At 36.5% G+C, this 25,851-nt stretch overlaps 2 protein-coding genes across 15 annotated transcripts in view; one reads left to right on the forward strand and one right to left on the reverse strand.

Annotated features, from left to right (window-relative positions):
- Positions 1 to 1,511, reverse strand: part of NLN (neurolysin) — a 39,621-nt gene extending 38,110 nt beyond the window's left edge. For 2 of the 11 annotated variants that reach the window (XM_086868530.1, XM_086868524.1), the window contains exon 1: positions 1,309 to 1,344. Coding sequence is in view for 1 of the 11 variants with exons in the window: in XM_086868522.1 (XP_086724648.1) it covers positions 1,309 to 1,340 (32 nt within the window). In the remaining 10 variants the exon portion in view is untranslated. Of the gene's footprint in view, positions 1 to 686; positions 1,111 to 1,252 lie in introns of those variants that run through there. The other 9 variants (XM_086868531.1, XM_086868523.1, XM_086868522.1 and 6 more) reach the window with 9 other exon arrangements.
- SGTB (small glutamine rich tetratricopeptide repeat co-chaperone beta) lies at positions 1,324 to 25,590 on the forward strand. Of its 4 annotated transcripts, none has more exons than XM_086868541.1 (11): positions 1,332 to 1,642; positions 3,275 to 3,397; positions 8,399 to 8,502; positions 8,920 to 8,989; positions 12,522 to 12,621; positions 14,972 to 15,076; positions 18,124 to 18,262; positions 18,350 to 18,412; positions 20,403 to 20,440; positions 20,698 to 20,781; positions 22,168 to 25,590. In XM_086868541.1, the coding sequence occupies exons 1-11, from the start codon at positions 1,339 to 1,341 to the stop codon at positions 22,277 to 22,279; spliced, it is 1,242 nt and encodes a 413-aa protein (XP_086724667.1). In that variant the 5' UTR covers positions 1,332 to 1,338; the 3' UTR covers positions 22,280 to 25,590. The 4 variants fall into 4 exon arrangements, with proteins under 4 accessions (XP_086724669.1, XP_086724667.1, XP_086724668.1 ...); XM_086868542.1 differs by having other exon boundaries at positions 1,368 to 1,642; positions 3,284 to 3,397; XM_086868543.1 differs by lacking the exon at positions 18,350 to 18,412 and having other exon boundaries at positions 1,324 to 1,642.
- Positions 25,591 to 25,851: the final 261 nt, after the last annotated feature.

Here is a 25,851-nt window from a genome sequence, read left to right on the forward strand (position 1 = left end):
CAAATGCAAACTGCAACCAAAGTTAAACCTTTTAAAGGTTTTACAAACTTTCAAGAAGATTTTTCTTTATAGAAAAACAAAAAAAACCTTATTTCCTTCTTTTTGATGGAAAAATCTGTAAGACAAAGTCAACGAGAACAGTGAAAATGACCGTACAAAAAAAGGAATGTAAATGTAAATTTGGAAAAGAAAACAGATGTGCACTTTCTTTAGCACCAGAAAATAAATCACTTAATTTTCAACAGTGGCAGGAGCCTTATGAAAATATTCTTATTTTCTATCTGCTAATACCCCTCAATCCTAATTTGACATGAACAAAGGTCGTATAAATGTCCTGTGATATAGGACAAAAAACTGCACTTTGTGCAGCAAGCACATGACTATCATTTCTCAAAAGACCATGCGAGGCAACCATCTTTTTCATTTCAGGCTGAAATTCAGCTCCATTCTCTTTACCACAGCGTACACTCCTACAGTTTCAGCGCTTGCTATTAAATGTTGTCCTTTAGAAAAATTAAGAGGCCAGAATCAAAGCATTTATGTTCATTTGTCTAGTCCACCTAGAATTGACTACAAACCTTCTTTCACACCGGTTTTCTGGGGTCCATTTAGAACTACTGTTCATTGTGGAGTAAAGAAGTAATCCCGTTTTAAAACCTTTTGACGGCACCTGATACCTGTCTCACCTGTCCTACAACGTGTAGTAGTGACACACCTTTTTATAAAGCTACAATGAGCAGTGTAGGTCTTGCTTCACGTACAGCCTGCTGCTGAGCCCACTGCTACAGCCGTATTCCTCACTCCATTGTGTTCCTGCCCATTTCTCCTGCAGCGAGTCTGACTCCGTGCAAAGAGTACCAAAAGGAGAGCTCGCCTCGCCTCGCCCATCCTGAGCCCTGGAAGCCGTGCATAACGGAGCTCACGGCAGGGAGCAGGGCTGCGGGCGCCGCTCCAGAAGCTGAGGCAATAAACCCCACAGGCAGTCAGGTTTCCTGGCCCACTGTGCGCCCGGCGCCTCGGAGCGCGCCCCGTACGCCCGAGCCAGCTCCGCCTAGGCCCGGGGGTCAGGCCCGGCTCCTCGAGTGAGGAACGAGACCCTCTCGTCAGCCCGGCTCCGGCCTCTCCCGGCTTCCAGTCCGGCCGGGTGGCCCCTGCCCCCACCGCCCCCCCCCGAACACCGCGCTCACCCCCCCCCCCCCCCCCCACCCCGCCCGCCCTCACCCACACCCCCCGCCCTCGCCCACCCCCGCACCAGAGGCCGCTCCCGTCCCGGGCTGCGCGGCACCACCACCTGCCCTGCCCGCCTACCTGCGAGCCGCGCCCGCGCACAGCGACAGCATGGGGGGCGGTGCGGGGGGCGGTGGCGGCGGAGGAGGAGGAGGAAAGAAGGAGGAGAAAAGAGCGGAGGAGGAAGGACAGGCAGCAGAGAAGAGGAGGAGGCAGGACAGGGAGGAGGAAGAACCGGCTCTGCTCCCGCGCCCGCTACCGCGCCGCCCTCTCACCGCCCTCTCGCCGCCCGCGGGCGCAGCGCTCAACCCCGCTCCGTCGCGGTCCTGCGCATCCGCTTCCGCCGCCTCCGCACGCCCCCGCGTCCCTGGTGTCTCGCAGCCGGAGGCAGCGCGGATTCGCCGTATCTCGCACGGTAAGGGCGATGCCCGTCCCCTCGGCAAACGCAGCTCCGCGACGGTGGGAAGGCTGCGCGCCGCTTCCGCGCAGCCCCCGGTGCGTGGAGCTCGGGGCCGGTGGGGCGGATCGGGCCCCGGGCGGTGCGGCCGCGGTCCGTGCGGTGCCGGGAGGGGCTCTCGCCGCGGTGGTGCAGAGTTGTCCTTGGGGCCTGAGAAGGACCGGGAGGTGGGCGCGGGGCAGGAGGGCAGCCCGGCAGGTGGGACCCGCGCTGTCCCTCGTGGGGGCGGAGAGAGGACCCCAGTGTCCCCGGCTGTACATCCCCAGCCGCTGGGACCCACGGTGTCCCTCGTGGGGGCGGAGAGAGGACCCCAGTGCTCGCGTCTGTGCATCCTCAGCCGGTGGCCTTCCCGGCTTTCCCCGTTTCCGCGACGGGATTTGCCTAGTGTGGATTTTCCCGCACACCGGTTTGCTCGCGGGTTGTGGAGAGAAAATAACGTAGCGAGAGCTGGTCCTGATCTTGCCATTCATTTAATGCTATATTTCAAACCCGCTTTCCTTGGAGAACTGGATAAGATTGTGCCCTTTTAAATCAAAATGGATTAAGGAAAAATTACTTGAAAAGTTGTGACTAAAATTGTCCTCCAAGTTATATAACTCCCAGCTGATGCTGAATGGAGTACTGAGCCAGTAGTGTCACTAATCGCAAGTATGCACCGAGGTCACGGTGTTCCATTTCTTTGTCCGAAGTGACAATAAGCTGCTCAGAGCACGATGTCACACCATAGAACACCTTTTATGAAAGGATAACACCATGTCACACCATAGAACACCTTTTATGAAAGGATAACACCATGTCACACCATAGAACACCTTTTATTAAAGGATAATAGCGTGTCACACCATTGAACACCTTTTATGAAAGGATAATAGCGTGTCACACCGGAGAACACCTTTTATGAAAGGATAACACTGTGCCACATCATGGAACACCTTTTATTAAAAGATAATAGCGTGTCACTCCAAAGAACACCTTTTATGAAAGGATAACACTCTGTCACACCATTGAACATCTTCTATTGAAGGATAACATTGTGCATGTCACACTGTAGAACATCTTTTATCAAAGGATAACACTGTGAGTGTCACACCATAGAACATCCTTTGTCAAAGGATAACACCATATCAGACCATAGAACATCTTTTATCAAGGAGTAACACCATGTTATATCACAAAACAACTTCTACTGAAGTGTGTTTCTTTATGTCATTATATTTATCACAGTGGCTTTTTAATTGGTTATGACTTCAGCATGTGCTCCTACTTGCAAGTGTACATGTAAATAAAGTGCAAACCATGAAAAAATTCTATAAATGAAAATTAACTTGCTAAATTATTTTAACCTTGGTGATCTTTTCTTACAGGAATGAATTGGAGGAAATATGTGGTCTTTTGCTGATAGTTAGACTACATGATCGTAGCATTTTCCCTAACCCATATAAATTCACCACCTTTTTCAAGGCATCATGTTATTGGGCTTTCTGGTGAAGGATTAGGTTTTATGAATTGTGTATACTTACTGAGTTTACTTGGAGGTTGGAATACTGTAGGGATTAATTTCTCTGAAATAAGAGATTCTGTGTTTTTAAGACATAACAGAAAACAAATTCAACATGTCATCAGTCAAGCGCTTGGTTTATGCAGTCATCCATTTCTTGAGAGAACAGAGTCAAATGGATACTTTCACTCCAGATGAACAAGAAAGCTTGGAAGGTAAGCAACAAAGGTGCTTTAGTATCTTTTTATTTATATGTATATATACATATATATGTGTGTGTGTGTGAGTGTATGTATATAATACCTACAGGTGTTAAATTCCTTTATGTATAATATCACAGAAAGTAACTGGAGTGACGTAAATGAAACTGCCAGCAAATATTATCTGCAAATAAGATCATGATCCTAATGTTTCTGAGATTATTAATTTTAAGACAGCTCTCATTTAAAAAGTATTATAAAGCTACAAATCTGTAGTGCCTTAATTTGAGCAGCAGGTACTTAAATCATATCAGTTGCAGAGCTCTTTCCCAACCTGAACAATTCTATGAGTCTAAGTTAAGCAGTGCTGTAATGCAGACACTGGTAATACTTCTGTATGTGTACCATAAATTTCTGGTGCTTCTTCTCTCTTTCATGTTTGGTTTCTTTCTGCATTTCATATCTGTTAGTAGCTCTGCTGATTATAGAGGAAGTACAACAATTACTGTATAGGTTCTGGTTTATGAGAACTGCTTCCTACTTTCAAGGATTCCGTGTTATCTGTGAGAAAAAAGACATCCTAAGAAAATAAGATTAATTTCTTTCACTTGAGTACTGGTTCCAAAGCGTACATGGTAATGAATATTTTCTGTATAGTATAACTTCTATTATACACCCAAGTTTACCTTTCTGTAGACCTATTCTGTAGTTCTCTATTGACAGATACTCATTAGGTCTTTGTAAACCTTGTAATATTTGATTTTCTCCTTCATACTGCTCTTTTTCCCTTTTCCTTCTTCCTGGAGACTTCATGCAGTGGTATCAGAATGTGAAACTGAGAGAAGACTTAAGTCTTAACACTGCAGTAATTTTTTCATAGCATCCTTTAAAAAGATCTCTCTACTATTTCAAGCAGTCTCTGGTTATGTCTGTCAGCCAGAGGAGGAGTTTGGAGGGAGAAGTCTAGGACCAGCAGTGCAGTTGATCACTGAGTTCTGTGAAATCTTAGGCATGGAGAGACTTTGCTGAGATGCAAAGTAAGTCCTACTTCTCTGAGGCATAAATTAAAAACATGGAGTGTGCTTCCTTCTATTATCTATTGGTCATCCAGTGTAGTTGTTCACAAAAGTAAACAAGAAAGCTTTGTGTCATTATATTCAAAGGATAGTCCCAAAAGAATAAAAGCCAAAAGATTTGGTTTTACATTAGAATCTGAAGCATTTTGTACATTAGAAAAGCGGCAGTAATCTACAAATTTAACCTGTATCATATTACGATGATGTTCATCTGATGAAAGAAAACATGTTTTTGGAAATAATATATAATGAAAGATGAAGAGATTTACTTTTGTTTTTATAATGAAACTGGTAAACATTGGGTTACAGTTGAAAATTACCTAATAACATGTCTTAGAGCAGCCTTAGCCAATGTGTATATGAAAGAACCAATTTTAAGATTAAGTTTTCTAAATAAAAAATATTATGAAACCTTAGTTGTGCTTTAAGCCAATGCAAAATTTACCATTTTAATACAGATCTGAAATCCTATTTTTAGATTTGTGCTCTCCCACAAGCATGGTACCATATGCTATGTGTTAGAGAATAAGAGGCGGGCATTCTGAAAAATAGACTCATTTTAGTTGCGCAAAATATCTTTAGTGCATGCAGAGTAGCAATAGCCAAGTCTTACTCACTGAAGTGTTTAATGTTAGGTGGAGACATAAGGGATGAAAAGAATTGACTGATAGTTTTTGTTGGTACCTTATGTACCTACTTGGTGTCTGTGAAAAGACAAAACACTGTATCATTATGTGACTGTGCCAAGAAGCAATTCCCATTTTCCATGAAACAACAAAAAAAGAGATAGAACATCACCCAAAAAAATTGAGCCTTTATAAAATACAAGTCTACGATGTATTCATACTCAATGATAACCTGCATACTGCATGTTTGAATTATATGGAAATGTCAATGAGAGAGTAAATTTCCTTTAGGAACTTTGTACTTGATGAATAAAATGCCTTATATTGAGAAAGCAGAGTAATTGGAAGGTAGATCAGAGAGAAATATATTCCCCTAGCATCTAGAGCAGTGATACAGATCCCTGGTGGTTAGTGCTCAACTCTTTCGTATGAACTAGAAACTTTCCTTTTTCCAAGTTATACTTTAAACTGTGTTTAAATTGCAGTTATTTCTCTTTCTTGTTTACAGGGTGGGCTATTTTTCTCTCTGTCCTTCTCATGTTCTTCTTTTCAATATCACCTGTTTCTGTGGGATTAAAGCAAGAACTCTCTACAACACATACAAGGCTGTGATTTTCTTCTTACTTCTGTGATTGATGTACCACAACTAATTTCTGTAAGGGAGTGTTCCCAAAACAGGAAGGCAGTGAATGCATGTAGTATTTGACATGGGTAAGGTTATGTGTAAGATGAAGTAGGATAACAGCAAGTACTAAGGGGGCCTCAGCAGCCCAATTAATGCTCATTATTCAGCTTGCATGTTGGTTGTGATGCCTTCGTGTTGCTTGGTGATGCAGGCTTGTGTTTGGACAGCAAAAGTCCTGGAGCTTTGTGGCTCTGGGGATACAGAGCTGGGTTCCAGCATAGCCCAGGTGCTGGTACTGTCAGTGTTTGTGTGAGCCCCAGCTGTTCCGCAGTGGTTTGCAAAGTGATCACTTCAAGCTTCAGCCACCACCTAGGTGGATGATGATAGAGCCGATTGTGAGAACAGATAACTTTGGGCTTTGATATCAAGCTTTGGAAAAATCTTTGGTGAGTAGCTCACATAGTGCATCAAGTCTTGCCCTGATAATATCAAGCTTGCAGCATTTGACAGTTCCTCACTTTCATAAATGGGATAGCAAGGTGCTGGCAGGCTGGCCTCCTAGAAAACAGGCAAAAAACAAGTTTCCACTCCTTTGACTTTACTGGAGTCATGTTTTTGTGGAGTGTTAAAACAAGTAGTTACCCATCTTGTCACAACTATTTTCTGATTTGAAAATGTTTCTGTTTAGCAATGTTTATTTCTACGTGGGTTTCCATTGTTGGCTTGCATTTAGCCAGCGTTTATTCTAACCTATTGATTCATCCTATAAGAGGTCCTAATTTTATTACATATGTGATAGATAGAAGGATTACATATTCCATTTTCCACTTAAAGGACGAATATGGGAATTCACAGCACCAGCTAATTATTTGATGAAAATGCTGAGTACTAATAATACTATAGTTAGAACAGTTTTGTTTACAGACAGTGTGCACTGTCGCATTTTGTGTAAGTCTATATCATAAAGATTTGGTGTCATAGATTTTATGCCTTGAGAAAGATAAGGGATGCCGTTGTATTTAAAATTTATGCAAAACTACAAATGAGGAGATGCATTCAGAAAAAGGAGAGCCTTTCCGTAAAAAATTATACTGGCAGGGAAAATTAGTAAGTAAACTATTGCAAGTGGCTTCCTCCTAAGTCATACAAGGAAAAATTACTTGTGTTATTTCAATGATTTTATAATTGGCCTGGTAATAAAAAGTACTATTAAGGGTTTATATACATTTAGAAATGCAGCATAATCTGTGTTTATAAGAATTAAGTTCTTCACATAGCAGGAGACAAAGGAGTTTAATCCAGATCCCTCAGTGCTCTTACTGGGTGATTTAGGATCTGATCAATTGATTTATAGATTGTAAGAGCAACCTGTATGTCTATTTAGCAGTGTATTCAATTCTTACATGTTATCAGCTTTAACTTTGTGGTGTGCTATACTGTTTGTAAGACAGTTCTATTATATCATTTCTTAAAAAAAATTACATCTTCTAGGTTTTACAGATCTCTTCCCCTCCACTTCCTGCTAGCTGTGACATAAAAGATAAAAACTGGCCTTACTGTTGTTAACCTGCAGTAATTTTACTTGTCTAGTTTTCAATTAATGTTCAGTTTCATTGTTATGCAAATAATAATTCAAATTATATTTATTATATTAACATTGGATTGAGGATAAGTTTAAATACGAAGAATCTGCTTTTACTGATACTTAATTTGAATTCAGATACTCCTGGTTGTCCATAATCTCTGTTAAAACAGCTATTTTTCTGTTCTGTTTCTCTGTTGTAAAGCTAGGCTTTACAAAGACCCTTCTTTGTTCCTCCTCAGTTTTCAGTCTAAAATATTTAGATACATATTAATAAAAACATTGTATTAGGTTCTTAAGATTATAGGGAAAATAATTATGTCATTTGCAATAGTGTAACTGTGTGTGTGTGTACATATATATATGTATGTATATAGACAGAATTGTATATAGTAGTTGCCACTGATCTTCTTTTGTCTAAAAATATGAGCGTATTTAAAACTTCAGCTAAGGATATGGCTCTGCATTTTTAGGTTTACTGTGAGTGCATTTGCATTACTGCAGGTTTGGAAGGGCCATTTAAATCCTTGACACAGAACATGTGAAAGGATATTGCACATATATTTTTTATAGTATAAAGTTTTGTGATTAATAGAGCATGTGATTAATAAAGTGTCTTCAAATAAATGTTTTATTCCAAAAAAAAAGGTAATAGTAGCAAGTAGCTTGCCTTTATTCTGTACGGTAAAGATAAGCCATTTTCTTCCAGCTGTAATGGCACACAAATATATGCCAGCTGTGTGCTTTGAGGTGGGCTGTATGACACATGGACATTCACAGTTGTATTATGAGTTGTGGTGCTTTTGTTAAATCACTTTATTTTTTATATTTAAAAAAAAATAAAGTACTGAGAGAACTAAAGTTAAATTTTAAATTGGTTTAAATATAATGACCAAGCTATATGTGGATTGTCTATATCTTAGATCTTTTTTGGCAAGTGAATTCTGTGACGATCAGGTAACCTCTCTTTATTATTTGATATGTTCCAAAGAGCTGCTTTTACTAGCTGAATAAGAAAGTGAGCCACAGCTTTATAAATAAATTAGTGAAGTTATGCTTCTATTGAGAAACTGGTGACTTATGTTATTAATTTTTTTCCCCTGTAAGTTGCAATTCAGTGTCTGGAGACTGTGTTTAAGATCACCCTGGAAGATACTCATCTTGCATCCTCACAGCATTTGATAGAAATGTTCGCAAATTCTATTCAAAAGGTAAAAATTTAATTTAGATTCTAGAGTTGCTCTGTCAATATGTACTAAGGTTTCATATTGTATACAAAATATTAAAGTGCTATATAGGTCAAAATTACGTGAAAAATTAAGGAAAATATGAAAAAACTACATTTCTGTAAAAGCTAGCATAATGTGGATCTTTGGGGGCAGTGGGAGGAATTCATTACAGCTAGACAAGGAAAATTCCATACAGAAAATTACTGAAGAGTGGATGCCTCATTCTCACTTGAAGTTTTTTATTCTTAATTTAAACATTTTGCAATTCCCAGAGATAAAAGCCTGATGTGCCTGAGGTAATTCGTAGTTTGCTGATGCTTCTAACTTCTTTCTGAAAGTTTTTGATAAAATCAGGGCTTATATATTAAAGGAAAAAAACTTGGATTTTTTCCCATACAGAATGAGATGCTGCCTCTCTCGCGTACTTTACCAGAGGGTGTTGTAAAGGCTGACCAACTGAAGGATGAAGGTTTGTAATAAAAACAGAAATAAATTGCCTTATGCATTTATTATATTTTTGCGTTGTTGTAGGTAGTGATAGTACAGCAGCTGGGTAGCACACACCCCACAAAAAAAACTTCAGTTTACAGATTCTCAGATGACTGCTATGTCATAAGAGGGCTAGGTGATTTGTTTCATCCAGAAGCAAAGGAAATAATGTTTATTGTCTTCCAGGCTCTGGAGGTTGCTTAAAATCTATGGGATAACATGTAAAGTTGGAAACATTCCTAAGTAGCAGAAGCTTTAAATAATGAACAGATATTGTTTGGCTGTTTGTGCGTAGAATTGCTAATACTTATAATTTCTGCTTTTATTGAAATGGGTACGTGATGTCAAACACTAGTAAAAAACTGACCCAACAGAAACCAATGGAAAAATTCTTGTGATCTTACTAGGGTTAGTATTTCACATATGTAAAATTATTTGTGTCCTTTATAAAAATTGCAGACAAGCCAATTGTTTATTTTTCCTTTGGCAGCTGTTACTGCTGTTATATGAGGAAAAGCAGCTGTTCTATAGAAGTCACTAATGCTGCCTAAGAAGGAATCCCTGTTATTTCCTGTCAAAAAGAAGGGGAGGGGAATGGAAAAAAGCATTTTGCATTGATAATTGTTATGGATTGATGCTTTATGAATCTCATTGTTTATGACGTGTTAGATTTTCAGGCAGTTGAGCTGTATAGGAAAAATAAGTAAACTTCTAATTGCAAGGTAGATATAATCCTCTCAAAACTTCCATAACAACGTGGAAGAAGTCCTACTGTTTTTCAAAATGAATTCCATGTCTCTTTTACCTTAAAACTGGTCACCTGTAACCATAAATGCAGTCTACTACTGGCTCTGAAAGTACATTTTCCTAATTATTGGAGTTGCTTATTAGCTCTTTAATTCTGAGGATGAGAGCTCAAACAGGGTTGGGTCACAAGTGAAAATGTGTTAGTCAGTTGTAATCTACCTGCTGTACATGCTGGCTTTTTGTTTTGCTGTTACTGCCAACTCATGGAAAGTGAAGAGTATCTCTAGGTCTCTGGATGGTTACTGAACTGTTGGTACAGTCAGTACTTTGCAGGCATTGGTGTTATAGCTGTTTTAAATCTATGACTTCAGTCTTGCTATCTTTCAGTCCACAAGGGTCTGTGGAATAGACTGAGAAAATGAAATTAGCATGTGCTATGTGTTAGTCTTTGCATGGTTTTACCAAAGTAATTCCACATCTCTACTGAAAAAATTGTAAGGGTCTAAACTTTAGAAAAGGACCAATTACAGTGTCATCTGTCAGGGGTATTAGTAAGCAGTTTTGAACTGCTTGAAATGCCTCTGGTAATTTCCCATAATAAAATGAAAACTTAGTGTCCTGCTTTCTCTGTTATTTTGATCCTTATAACTTTGATTTCCTCATTTCTGTCTGTATGCACTTACCAGTGGCATACCTTCCCTTACCTTTGTGGACACCACAAGCCTGGTCCTCCTCTGGTCTCAAACCAGCCCTAATATTTGTAAAAATTGGCTAATGAATGGCAAAACAAAATCAGGGAGCTGAATTGTCTTTCTTGGTAACCAGGAAGTAATATACCCTTCAGACTTTTCAATACTTGAATTTACTTACCTAACCTTGTATATCATTTGACAATTTGGCTTAGTATAAAATGTATAAAGAACACAGATTGTGTGGAGGTTTTTATAGTGTAAAGGTGGCTTGACCATAAGAAAATCTGTGTTTTATTACCACAGCATAATTTTAACAATAAGATAGTATTTTCACTATAGAAGACACATATTCAAAAGCATAACCATTTGTGTAATTTTTTGTCTTCAGGATTTTGTATGATATTAAAATAGAATAATATAGTTGCTTTTCCTTATCTCAGCAGAATTAGTAGATATAGCTATTTTTCTGTTTTCCTTTAGCAAGGTTGCAGCTGGAGAGAGAGATAACAAGAAGGGTATGCACTGATACTATCTCCAACTTAGCCTTGTACCCTAGGTCATTTTCAGACCAGTATCAGGAATTCTAACTTTGATAGTAATTGATGGCATTTTTTAAAGGAACACTAACTGTTGCAATCTTGCTGAGTGCAACTAACTTGGAAGGCTTTTTTGTCTGACAACATAATTCAGTGTACAGATCTTTACCTTAGAAACAAAGGAAAGCTTGCGTAAACAGTGGGCATCTAGAAACAAGAAAGATATTCTGTGTGTATTTTGAAGGTATACATGCAAGCACAGTTTGTTTGACTTCTCACTGGGACTGCTAACTATAATTACAGTCTAGTATAGCACTATTAGAGGATGTGATTTTGTACTACTTTGATGATACTTCATTACTTGAATCTGGTTTTGTTCACTAAGCTCTCTATGTTCACAAAAAAATGCAAGTACAGTTGTTTTAGTTAGTGCAAGCACTGAGGGCTTGCTCCACAATCTTCCTTCCTCTCAGAGATAAACTCTTGCACTGACCTAACTTTTCTAGCCTTTGCTTACGCAGTTACCTACATCAGTAGTAACTTATTGACCTATCCCTTGACTTGTTTATTTTAGGAGAAGGTTTAAATATCTGGCCGAAATACAAGAAGTCAGTGGAAGTCTATAATTTTCCTGACAATTTCTTGACATTTCTAGGAAGCCAAGGCTTCTGTAGGATCTAGCTAGCCAAAAATTGGTAGTAGCAGGACCACAGACAAGTTTGGGCACTCTGAACTAGGGTTTTTTACTACTGTGTCATCAGGAAAGAGAGAAACTACCAGGATTGCCTTGTGCTGGGGACAAAAGAAGGTATAAGGTGTCTTTTGCTTTGAAAGACCTTAGTCCAGAATTTTCTGTCCATAGGGAAGTTACATTTTCTGGATTTTTTTCCACTGGACTTAAAATATAAGTGCAATATGTGAAACTTTGTTACAGAGTAGAAGTTCTAAGCTTCCTTGGTGATAAATTTTACTTTTGAATCCTTTCAAATTGCTTATGCTATACATACTTTTCATTATCTTCATGAGTTAATTATGTAGTATTACAAAAATGGGGCTCATGTGCTTAGTTTTACTTTTGTTTGATTTTTTTAGTGTTATTTAGATACAAGCAATTTGTTGGAACATACATGAAAATGAGATTAAAAAATTAATACAGCATATTGGGCTTGTAAAGATAGTTAAGACCGATGAATGTATACTAAAGTGGAACTGCAGTTACAATGACACTTCTCAGTGAAGTGATCTTTCCTTAACAGCAGAAACTATCTGGAAAGTCTGAAATACCAAGATAAAAAGAGGAACATTTCTATGATATACCGCAATGTACATAATAAACTTCACAGACATAGTAGATATTTTTATTTGCATTATCCTATGACTTTTCTGTTAAAAAAAAAGTATCTCAAAAAAGTGCAGTTGAAACTCCCTTAGATAGATGCTATAAGGTAGCTGCTCTGTTTCTTTCATACAGAGCTGTCTCATCTAACTATATACTGTCTCATCTAATTTCTTAAGAGCTTTTTATAATTTATTTCAGGTAATAATCATATGAAGGAAGAAAATTATGGTGCTGCAGTGGATTGTTACACTAGGGCTATAGAACTGGATCCAAACAATGCAGTCTATTACTGTAACAGGTAAAACCAAAATGATACACACCTTTAATTCCTGGACTTTGTTAACATTATTTTAAAGATAAATTGTGAAGTAGGTCAAAGTAATATGAGGCTAGAAAGCCCACTATTTAGAATTTGATTGTTAGATTTTGAAAATTAGAGTGAAAGCAGGCTCATTCAGGATATCTGTATCAGTTAAAATGGGCTTAAAACTTACTTACAACTTTTCAGATCAGGTATTGTGTGCGTCAGGTTGTCTATATTAAATCATAACGTAGGCTAGGATTTCCAGCCTGCTGAGAGTAGTAAAAGCCTTTTTCTCTGGTGTTCTAGTGACTCAGCTGCTCTATCTCCTCAAGTACTAGCTACCTCTGGCCAAAAAAAAAAAAAAAATCAATGTGGGAATACCATTTTGGAGATTTCAAGCATTTTGTAAATACTCAGTATTTTCTTGTGTGACCTGTTGAGAAATAACAATGCTGCTGTTACAGTTTTCTTATCTAATCTGTTCTTTACCATCATGAATGAAGAAGACAGTGATTTGGCAGCAGGTAAGCTTGGAAGGGCATGTTAACCTAGGCACAGCTGTCTGCTCTTGCGGAACACTGCCTGGATGACAATCCCAAGAGCAAAGGCAGTCTCAACTTTAGGCCCTACTGGAATGAGCCCACCTCTAGAGTGTCCCCATTATTAATTTAAGGATATACTAACTGTGCTGTCAATCTGGCTTTGTGGCACTGTATCCAGTGGATTATGCTATTTTTGAAGCTCTGTGTCCATAGCTCCAGAGTTTAGTTTGTCATATACAAATAGTTTGTCAAATAAAAATCAAAGATTCAGTGTTTAAAGGCAAGTTCAAAGAGAAAGGAAATGATGCCATTTGCTATCATTTTACATATTTAGGATGGCTGTTCAAAAGTGTCAATCATCTATATTCTTGTGAAAACTGATCATGAGTCACTTCACGTATAAAATGGAAATACCAGACCAGATTCAAAAGCTTCCCAAAATCACTGGAATCACTCAATACGGGCTTAAATATCAAAGTTGTAATTAGCAAGAGCAGAAATAATTTTTGTGTTGCATCATCACATACTGTATTTGTGAGAACCAAAATTAATCTTGATGTCAGTCAGTACAGTATTGTATGTAATTATTTAAAAGAAAACAAGAGTTGTTTGGATTTTTGTGGATGATAGTGCATTTCAATAAATATACTTTATTCTTATCATAAAGTTTGTTTGGGATCCGTGGGGACATGCTGAATTCAGAGGGATTGCTTTTTATCCATAGCAGTGCAAAAAAGAGTGGGCTGATATGCCCTCAGAATTTTAACTGGCCATGTAAATCTTCTTGTGAACATGGAAAAATGTGTTCTGTTCAAACACATGTGACAAGAAGCATTGCCCCCAGCTTTTATTTATAAATCTTCACTGGCATCTGTGGAGTTGGACACCTGTTAAACAGCCCAAAATAGATAAGTAGTCCCATTCAGAAGACATTTTAATCAAAAGCAGAAAAGCTCATGCAATTTGGGGCTAATCACAGCAGAAAGGAATCTTAATAAAAAAGAGATATGCTTTATGCAATGAAAATACTGTAATTTCTACCATATTTTTTAACCAAGGAAGAATAAATGAGAGTGGCTTGAGACCTTTCAAGGTCCCTGGTGAAGTTTTGATTATTAATGTGTTTTAATGTCCTTTTTAGTTTGGTCAGATTTTTAATCTTACTGTATTAATATCTGCAACATTTAGTATTTCTCCAATATAGAGATGCAACTGTAATTTAGTCATGCAGAGGTTATTGAGAAATGTTATTGTGATTTACCTACAACCTTGAGTTGACTTCTAAAAGCCTGAGCAGGGAAAAATCACAGCCTTCCTTTGAATGGTTGTAAATCAGTACTTCTTGCTGGAAAACACCAATTGTATAAAGTATTTATCCTTAAACCGTGCTTTTATGTAAACTGCTACTTGACCGTTTCAATTCTTGTCATAGTTTTTGTGATTTATTTTGTGCCTGGTCATATGCTAGATCTTAGACAGTTCCTTGGAATTATTTATCCTTTGTGTCCTCGGAGGTGAGTGCATGTTCTCTAAAACCATAATCCAGCAATGCACTTAGGCACATACTTATAACATTTGCTTGCCCTGCTTCTTTAAAGAAAGTTAAGCATAGCCTAAATAATGAATGAAAAGTCAGTAAGATTAAATAAGTCACAAATGTGTGAATATCTAGGCTTGTGGTTTGGTTATTTTGTTTTAATTGGGTTTTTTTTTTTTATTTGGCTTTGGTTTTTTGACTGGTTTTTGCTTGTTTGTTTGATTTTTTTTTTTTTTACTTAATTTTCTTACCATCTTTCTCTTAGGGCTGCTGCTCAAAGTAAGCTCAACAACTTCAGGGAAGCAATAAAGGACTGTGAGAGTGCCATAGCAATAGATCCAAAGTACAGCAAAGCATATGGAAGAATGGGGTAAGCTGATAGAAATCTGAATAAACACTGAAGACCCAGGTGTACATCACCATAGATTTTCTGAAATAAAACAACCCAGGTTGTTTCATTCAGTTACAGAACACTGTTGTTGTGTAAGTATAACAGTTTTCTGAAGATGACCCTATCAGACAGTCAGCTCTTTTTAGATGTGGTTGATATAAGCAGATTTCATCAGTTTGCAGATTTTTTCTTTCAGTTTATCAACTTACTGGATTTAGTTTAGGAAGTAATGATGGCTTTTTTTCTACCTCCTAATCAGTTACAAGTAATCAAAATTCTGCTGTTGGAACACTGAATCTGTCAATCATGCTGTTGGAGAACAGCACTGGGGCTTCACCCTAGCAGGAATAAAGCCTTAATTTTCCTTTTTCATAGCTCTTTGGAAGCAGATATTTTAGGAAGAATAACCTATGTCTCTTTGGCAAGTTTTCTCAGCAATGTCTGAGAGATTAACTGTAGTGTCTTGAGGGTGGTTTTAAGTGTTACCTGAAAACAATGTCAGAAATGCTCTAACAGGCTGGTGGTTTGAGTGAAGGGCCATTCTTCCAAGATGTCTAGCTTTGCATTTTGAATAATCAAGAGCATTGTGATAGTGGACTTAGTGCTGCATATGTCTTTTGAGGTTATATTTATACCAGAAATTTCAAAAATGCTTGGGATTGTTTGTTGAATCAGTTGGCAAAAAATGGCTCATGTCCATGTTACTAAACTTAAGTTTGCAGTATAGAGTGGCCACATTCAAACAACCTACTGCTAAACTGCATTGGTCTGTTAAGTTCTGAACCCTGTCCTGAAACTACCTGTGATAGTTCTTGTTGGCCTGTGACAAAACTGTGCAGGGGACATTTATTTTAAGTTAAAATGTAGTTGAATTCTAGAACTTAAAAACTTTCCATAATACAGTTCAATTTACTAATAGTAACCCATACTAAGGAGCTTTTGAACTGATTAATTAATTTAGAAATTTTAGGTTGAATTGGTTATTGAATTGGTTTTATTTCATTTAACTCTCCTTAGATTGTTTCTTCATATAGCACAATCCAAGCTCCCTTGACTTCACCAATATTAAGGGATGTTACAGGCAGATTTAATTGGAGATGGGAGGCTATTTTAGAGTTTTGGGTATAAGACAAATATTTCTTTGATACACACTGAAAGTGGGACCATTCTCAAGCAATCAAGATTCTCTCTATTTTAATGTCTGGTTGTTTTAATAGAGGACATATTTTGAGCTACAAGCCATTGCTTAACTCAGCAAATGAGTAAACATTTGGGATAAGCTGAATGAGGAAACTCTGCTTGTTTAGTAATAAGAGAAAATCCCACCCCTATACCCCTGTATATAGAAAACACCATTTCAACAAAAAGTCCCTACGAAAAAGATGTGCTCTATGACTGCTCTATGGAGACATATCAGTTTTTCTCAGAATTTGACAGAAATTCTTTATATGTCACAGAAAGTTGCAGAAATTAGACAAATATACAGAGATGGGAGCCATTTTAAAGTGGGAATGTCAGTTAAAGGCAGAATTCCAGCATTATCCTGGAAGACCACTTCTCTGTGTAGGAGGTGTGAGGAAAGAAATTATCTGCTCTTCTGACTTGCATGTGCTCCAAGAAACTTTCTCTGTAAAATCCTTTTTCTGTAAATAGCACTGTTGCATCACAGAAATAATGGATTGCATTTTGTGTCTGGTCAGAAACTATTTTGACAAGTTAATGGGCCAAAAGGTATACTGCTCTTTTTAGGGCTAAGTGAATTAATTCCAAATGGGTTCCTCCAGGAGCAGTGTTGGAAATTCCTGGAGCTTTATATTCCTACTGAGAGTGATGACAATCACAGATGTATCTAAAACACTGTATTTATTTGCATGAGATGAAAGACCAAGGTCTGTTAGTTGGCATAAGCACAGGCTTATCAACCCAGGCTGTGTGGCTCAGCATCAGAAGGTGAACTGAAGTACTAAATAGCTGAATGTGGGTTACACAAATCTTTTACAAAATATGGAAAAGATCAGTTTCATTTTTTGGTCAGTATAAATTGAAAATATAGTAGCAGATAGAATTCAAACTTCAAGATGGACTTCCGGAACAGTTCAAAGAAATATGGTATTAAATATATTAGCTAATCAGATTTGAAAACCAGTACTGCTTAGAAGTAGTAGGTCTGTCCTGTGCTCTCATGAGCTGCAGGAGCAGTCTTTTTTCAAAACATCAAGTAGGCTTCCCTAATACAAGGGTTTCTTACAGCATTTTGCAGATATTACTACTATGCTGTATAACCCATTTGTCAAGTACAAGATCTGAAAGGAGAACCTTTATATTGATCCTGAGACAAAAATCCATTATGCTGGAACTTGTACATCCAGTATTTTAAAATAATGATAATACTAATAATAAAAAAAAATTTATATAGATGTATAAAGACAACAATATGGTTATTAAACATCTTCTATATTAAAATATTTAATAAAATTATATATATTAAAATACATATTTTAATATATATTTATATATATTTATATATTTTATATATATTTATGTATATATTGAAGTATTTATATATATATAAATAATGTATTTGTAGCTCCATTTTCTTAACACTGCATAACTCATATTAAGAGTATCTTTGCCCTACTTACATATTTAGAAATGTAAGTTTCTAAATAATCTCTTGGGTCAAAAGAACTGGAAAAAACTCAGAGCTTATGCAAAAAGTCACAGATGCTGGATCTAGCTTGTGCTCTTAAAGTGACTAAGTCACTTGAAGATACCAAGGAGTTTTTAATGGAACTTGCATATATATATAAAATAGACAGTGCAAGATGTGTTCTTGAGGGATCTCTTTTTCTACAAAAACAAGTGCTTACACTAAGCAGTAGTACCACAATAGCATAATCTGTTTTAATTAAGTGGTCAAGCTAAAAATCAGTTGTGAGATACCATTTTACTTAGAACAGAAAATGGATCATTAGCTTTTGATGATCATTTATGTTCTAACCAGGATTTCTTTTATTTCACATTAGGTTGGCTCTGACCTCAGTGAATAAATATGAAGAAGCAGTTACCAGTTATCAAAAAGCACTGGATCTTGATCCAGAGAATGACTCTTATAAGTCAAATTTGAAAATAGCAGAACAGAAACTAAGAGATGTGTCCAGTCCTGTAAGTTTTTTTCTGTATCTTTTTATTTACAATAGTTTTAACTGGGATTTTGTAGGAAACTTAGCTTCAATTGCAATTTGTTTGTAGACTGGAACTGGACTGAGTTTTGACATGGCAAGCTTGATAAACAATCCTGCCTTCATTAGTATGGTGAGTATATCTCAAGGTTTGCGTTATCCCATTTTAAAAAACTGAACTTTTAAGAACAAATGTTGTTCAGTAACACAAGCAATTTTAATGGTTATTATTATAGCAATGGTTTTATTACACTGAATTTCAACTTTTCTACATCATTTTACACTCGAAAGAAAAAGTGAAGCATGTATCTGCAATAATCCAGCTAATTCTCTGTTACAGGAAAAAAACACACATAGGTTAGCTATGCTGTTTTTATGTATGATATGACAGTAAAGCTCTTGTCAACAACATGATGAAAATTTCTCAATTCTCCACAGAGCACTTAAAAATTATACAAGGATTAAAGTAACTCTTCTTTGGAAGAACAACCCAAGAGACTTTTCTCTTTTTACTCTTTCAAATTATCCCTAATAACCTTAAGAGTTTAAAAAAAATAATATAAATAGCATATAGTGTGTTCTTTTATGTTCAGTACAATAACAAATTATGCATTTATCCCTCAGTATTTTTTTTTCCACATCGATTTCTTAGCTAAATTGAATTAATAAACTTTGTAGAATGAAATTTGGAGAAAAATAAATGAAAAAAAAACCCACAAAAAACAAGCCCCAAACTTACTTAATTTAAGAAAGCAGTTAAAACTTTATAAGCCCTCTGTCAGCTTCACTGGAACAGCACATTTCAACCAGTGTTTTGTGTGGAAGTACGCTGCATTCAAAAGAGATCCGTACATCTCATTTGATAAAATGGTCCAAACAATAGACATAGTAGGCAAGGAAAGAGGGAGCAAGTTCTCTGATGGCATTCATGATTAAATAGCACTGGAATTCTGTAATACTTCAGTGGCCACATGATGTACTTAAGACAACCTGTGTCTTTTTAGAGTCAGTGATGTATGGCGATGGCCGTGGGGAAACGATCTTTTACACTGTTTCCAGAAGATGTCTAGTGAAGTAGATAGAACACAGGGCATTTATCCAGGAATGAATGAGTTATTTTCCCAAGGTGTAGTTAATTGGTTCTTTTGTTAGGTGAAAAAATTGCCTCACTGTCTGATCTTGACAAAATTACTTGTAGTCTCTGTTTTTGGCCCCTTAACTAGATAACTGATGGAAGAAGCTAACACTATATTGAGCACAGAATTGACCTGCATGGGACATTTTGTATCTAACTATTAACTAGGTTGATTTACTTTGGAGCTATCTATATATGTTGATATATTGATCAATAAAATGAATATTGGATATATCTGAATTTTGTAGTATCTTTAATAAGAGAGTTAAGAAGCACATACTGTGTTTTGTCTATCAGTGGTATAGTCATACAGACACTGATTTCTGTAGGAATTACTTTACTAACATTGAAAAATCACATGTTTTTTCCTATAGTATTAGTCCGTAGACACCCTTACACTATGGTAAATGCAATATAGTTTTAGAGGTATCTAATAAATGAGAAATTTAAATAGCCTCATGCTTACTACAAAGTAAGAAGATATGCAGTTACCGGAGAAGATATATGTTACCACAAAACCATGCTATAAAGTAAGTTCACAGTGGTTTGATCCAAAATATTTTGTGGCCATAATCTTAACTCTTAATGCCTGGTACTAATAATAGTTATAAAATTAATTTATCCAGGCTGAGAAGCAACAAAATACAGACTTTTGTCGAAAAAGTCCAGTAGAAGACATTTGTCCTTGCAATTCTTTAGTGTTTCATTTGTTTGTTTAGTTTTCTGGTACTGGGTTTTTTTATGTTAAATGGCTTGCCCCATTTTTCATGTCTGAATCTGTAACCAGTATTTTTTCTTTAACACATAACAAATTGTATCAGCTTCATTTCCATAAAATACATTGCTGTAGTGATTCTTTTTGCTCTGCATGTAAATTTAATTTTGTAAATAAAACAGAATGCAGCATGTGGGTTTTTTCCTATGTTTTTGTAAGTGATAGCCAAGTAGTAAATGTTTTATAATTTCAGCTGTATGTTGTCTATTCTAGGCAGCAAGCTTAATGCAAAATCCTCAGATTCAACAACTGTAAGTATTAAAATGGGGTACCATTAAAACAAATGTGTTCAGACATTTAATTGATAAAAGATGTCTAGTACTTATAGCTATATTTTTGAAATCTAGATATTTTACTGGAAATGTAATTTTATTTTGTTTACTGTAAAAGTGTAGTTTCTTCTCCTTGCAACTTAGTTCCTCAGCAATTCAAAAAAAGAACTGGAGCTTATTGCTTACAGTAAAGGTCCCTGCATACCCCAATACCAACACTGTGTTAACTGTTCCAGGATGTCAGGGATGATGTCAAATGCCATTGGTGGCCCTGCTGCTGGGGTTGGTGGCCTTTCGGATTTGTCCAGCCTGATCCACGCGTAAGTAAGAACTGCAGTTTTAACTGTCACATTTGTAGTAGGGTAACTGCAACATCGATTTCAAAGGGTACAGTGTCAAATGAATTATAGTGTGATCTATTTCCAGTGTTTGTTATTAAAACAAAGAACTCAAAGACTTGTTTTCCAGGACCTTGTTTGTTTGCTCTATACATTTCCATCAACTGGAATGACTGAACTGCTGTGTGCTCAGCTTCACTTTCTGGTTCTCATATGTTATCTTCCAATGCCACTTACTAAAAACATTCCTTTAAATCTTTTAAGTATTCCTACATGTGCTTTCAAATTGTGTGGATAAATTTACTACCTGGTATCTCAGATACTAATTAGGAAAATTACGGATTTACTTAGCACAAGTCAAATCAATTTCTGCTCTGGCATCCCTTCATTTAGATGAGGAATGTTTCAGAGAACTCAGTATAATGAAGAATACCAATACAGAAACCAAACCTTTTATACTATAGTGATGATATCCATCTGGAAGGGTCTGCACAAAAACATGCCATTTGCTTATATGCCAAGATCTCTTATAGGGCATACAATTTTACTTTATTTCAGCATTCTAGCCAATTCCAAACTATTTTTAAGTTTCAGTTATTCAGGGCAAAAGTAATTTACAGTTTACATCACAGACAGAAATGTCTCTGCAAAAATCTATAGAGCTGTTTTCACAAAAAATGAGCACTACATAGACATCTACAAAAATCTGGCTTTCCTTCAACCTGCACTGTAGTTTGAAGGAGTCTTGATAGTCTGTCACTTGCACAAAATGTAGAAGAGAGGATGAGCTAGGCTTTTTGTGAAGTCATATTTTTTACTTATTTGTTTTTTATTAGTAAACAAGTGTTACACTTCTCTTCTACATGGAGTAAGTCTCCCCTGTTAATTTAACTCTTAAGCTACAACTGTTACAGATAGATCTACTATTACTTCAGTCATGCAAGATATAAAAATTTGACAGTAATGCTTGCTTTCAACTAATAACATCTTGTTCAAAAGTACAAGTCAGCAACTGCTTACTGTATTTCTGGAACCATTAACATGAGGTTGCATGCCAACTCTAAGAGTATTTTAAACAGTTAGAGTGGATCCTCTCAAAAAGAAGGGAATAAATCAATGGAGCAGATGTGTTATTTTACCATAAAAGGTAATAGTAATAGTGCTAAAGAATGAAAATGAATTTATGATGATGATCCTGTTTGGAGACACTTTAACCAGATAAATTCATAATACTACAAATACCTTAAGACTGTAAATTAAGATATCTTTTATCTTAATATAATACACCTTTCAGCTGTATTGGGATATCCTATTTTCTTACAAATGCTACTTTCACTTACTGATTTCACTTAAAATTGTTCAACACAGGGGGCAGCAGTTTGCACAGCAGATTCAGCAGCAGAATCCTGAGCTCATAGAGCAACTGAGAAATCATATCCGGAGCAGGTATTTGAGTGGCAGCACTGAAGAACATTCCTGACTTCAAGGAGTCATGTGAATTGGAATGATATATAACCCCAAAATGCATACCATAGTTAGTAGCAAAAGCACCATTGTAACTCTTCTGCTTGAATAGAAGACAGAAAATTCTTCATGTGTGTTTGCAAACAAGAATAAATCTGGTAGACAGATCTCTTGCACATAACTTGGAACATAGCGTTTATGTATAGTTACTCCTCTGAAAATTAATACACTGAATAGGTGGTTTATTAAAATCCCCAAGTCCAAGTCATTTCAGTATGTGCATCAGATTGACCTCCGGGGCTACTGAGTGGGGAGGAGTTTTGTACTGTGCTGATCTTGCCTAACAGGTACTTCTAAAATGCTGGTGTAAAAGACCATTACCATGTTACTCATACAATGAGAATCATGACAGCTGTACTTCTTCAAACAGTAGTGAAATACTAAAATATTGAAACAATAGGCCCATCTGATGTGCCCTTTTATAATGAGCATTAAGTAGTGTTTGAGTACAGAATGTACTTGAAACTCATGCTTGAGAAGTCTGTTTCCTTAATCCTGTGGAGGGGCCTTCATGAGTAACAGGAAATACTTTTCAACTTCATTGGGCAGAGGAGAGGGAGATGACTGGATATGAAGGAGTACCACACATTGTAGAGAAAGAGAAGACAATAATTCTGTGTAGGATAATGCACAGAAATCAAAATGGAACTTGGCTTGGGAAAGGAAAGAGAAGTTGTAGGCTTTTCTACTGCCATGTATACCCTCACATTATGATGGTAGCCCTGGAGGTCAGAATTATGGCACTATGTTCCTAGGCATGGCAAGCTGTATTACATTCCGTATGTATGCAGTATTTAATAGAAACTTAAAATTCTTAACTGTAATAAGCTAAAACTGAGCCTGTGACTGTACAAATAACTAGTACTGAAAACTTTAAAAAAGAACTGCCTTAGAAGGATTCTTTTTCTATTCTTGTGTGATAAATCACTGGCTTAAACAATTGGGGATTTTTTTTTTAATTACACATATCTATCTAAAATGATGGTTATATAGTCAAGTTAAAGATTTTTCAACTCTATAGTATTTGTTTCTTGCTCAGTTAATATTACTCTTGCAAGACTGCTGCTCTTCTATGTATGTCTAGTGTGTTAACTTTTTTTACTGTGCTTACTGTTCACACTGCTTTCTGATACAAAGTACACTTGTTCTTAGCCCAGGGAGGTTCTCAACACACTTTGCTCTTTGTATATCTTAACTAATTTGAGGAGCCTGCTTTGCATTCTTAAACAAAGTGATTTCTCATGGCCATTAGTCTGGAGGAGAGATGTGGAGGAGTAACAACAGACTCCTAAATGGAGAAATACACAGGAACTCCTGAGCCTCAGACTTTATGTCCAATTGATACTAAACCAGATTGATACTAATTATATTGGATTATATACAACTGATACTAAACCTAAATTTTATATCAAACTGATATCCTACTAAACCAGACGGAAAAATGCAGTTGGATCCAATGAGAAATGAAAGGAATTGGAGAAAACAAATCTAGGAAATCCATATTACCAACTGTTGAATAAAGAAGTGAAGCTTAATAGATAAGCAATTTTAAGACATTTCATACTTTATTGAATAGCTTGCCTATGTACAACATTAAAATGCTTTTAAAAATTCTCTCTAATTTGGTGTAGCTGCTGGCTGTAGAGATACTTAAGCTTTACATTAAACACATTTTCAAGTAACAGCTTCTGACTCAACATCTATTGCCAAGAGAATTCCTAAAGAGATCTTTTTCAGAGGTGGCTCAGATCTTGAATCTAATCCATTTAAGGAAATTAATTAAGTTCAATTACACTGAGTAGCACAGGAATACCCTTTAGAAGGATGATTAATGGAGGCTCTGGGTGAGTTACAAAAAGTGTACAGGTATTACTTGGAATAGTGGGTTGTGTCAGGAGAAAAGCATTGTACCTAGTATGTACCCTGTTAAACTTCTCAGTTCCTTTTAATTCTTTGTCATATCTTCAACTGCTCAAAGTATGTTTCACTAAATTTGATAGGGAGAACCAAAAAAAAAAAAAAATCCATGGTGGACTGGACAGCTCTGCCAATATCTCTACAAACTCAAATTATTCTATTCAAAATATACAAATTCAAATTATTGCTTTGCAACAGCAATCCTCATGCAGTCAGTTACTTTTCTGCTGTAAGACAGAGTGTTAAGAATTTAATGAGAGATCCTTAAGAACTACAAAATATGTTAATAGCCAAAGAGGGCAGAATAAGTTGTGTATTTGTACTGTCAAGTACAAGCTCCATAGCTTACTGGCTTCATGGGAAAACAATCCCCAAGGTTAAATGGAATGAAGCATTAGTTAGTTATGTGAAAACTTCTCTTGCAGTCATCTTCATGGAGTTGTAACTTTCATTTCACATGCTACAGTATTGTTGTGTTTAGGTTTTACTTCGGCTAATACAGAATATATATTAAAAAGTTAACAGCATTAGCTAAGCCTTCAGGAATGTACTACTATTGACTGGCACAATACCTTACTAGTAAACATTCTCTGTTTCTTGTGTATTAACAGAAAGGGCTTTATAGCCTAAACAAAAAACAGTGAAACCAGTAACAGGAGCTGTCATTACATGCTTTTCCACTGAAACCATGAACAAAGAGATCATTTATGCTAAAGTCTGCTTTTCTATGAATTGCCTAGATTGTTTCAATCATGCAACATGTCTTAATCACAGGGTGTGGAGGGAGTCTTTTCCCGTGTAGTAACTGCTCTGTAGCTTCTGCTAAAATTTTTCATTGTGCTAGATAAGGTGGTAAACCACAGTCCCTGTAAATACTGCTTTAATCTAAGGTCAACTGCAGTTTATCATTCACTGAGCAAATCCACATTTACACCTAATTGGTTTTGAATCATTACTGTTCCATCACTGTATAAGTATGATAATTTGTTAGAGAAGAAAATATTTTGCAATCAGTTGTAAACTCCTATAACCTGCTTGCATGGGAGTATATTCTTCTAATTATGATCATAAAGACACCAAATGAAAAATTCAGCTTAGAAATTGTTTCAGTTGCACTCTTGGTTTTGTAACAAGTGCAAAGTTAAAATCACTCATGCATACTGAGAACTAGCTCTGTAACTTTGAGTAGACTGTTTCATGGCAACAGAAAATCATACTGGCATAAGGCAACTTGTCTACTATTTCTGTATCTCTCCTACCTCTTACTGCCATGTGGTTACATCTCCTTCAATTTGTGTAGTTGAACTTGCAGATATATTATAAATAAAGTTATATACTTTTTTGTCTGTATAGTTGTGGTCTTCTGGTTTAATTTTTTATGTATCTCAAGAAATAGGTAAATTGCATTATTTAAATACCTGTTCATGTCGGTAGGATTTTATCACATAGGCAAGATACATTTCTAATTTACTGTTTCCTGTATGGACTTAGTCCCACAATATATGAGGCTGGTCCTAAATTTATCCAGTATTTTAACACTGAATACTATAGTAAGATTTTGTACATGAGAAGCCTTAAATAAAATAGTGTCAAAAGTTGCTAAATAACAGT

Source organism: Cyanistes caeruleus, chromosome Z (assembly GCF_971803275.1).
Source record: "Cyanistes caeruleus chromosome Z, bCyaCae1.hap1.1, whole genome shotgun sequence".
Lineage (NCBI taxonomy): Eukaryota > Metazoa > Chordata > Aves > Passeriformes > Paridae > Cyanistes > Cyanistes caeruleus.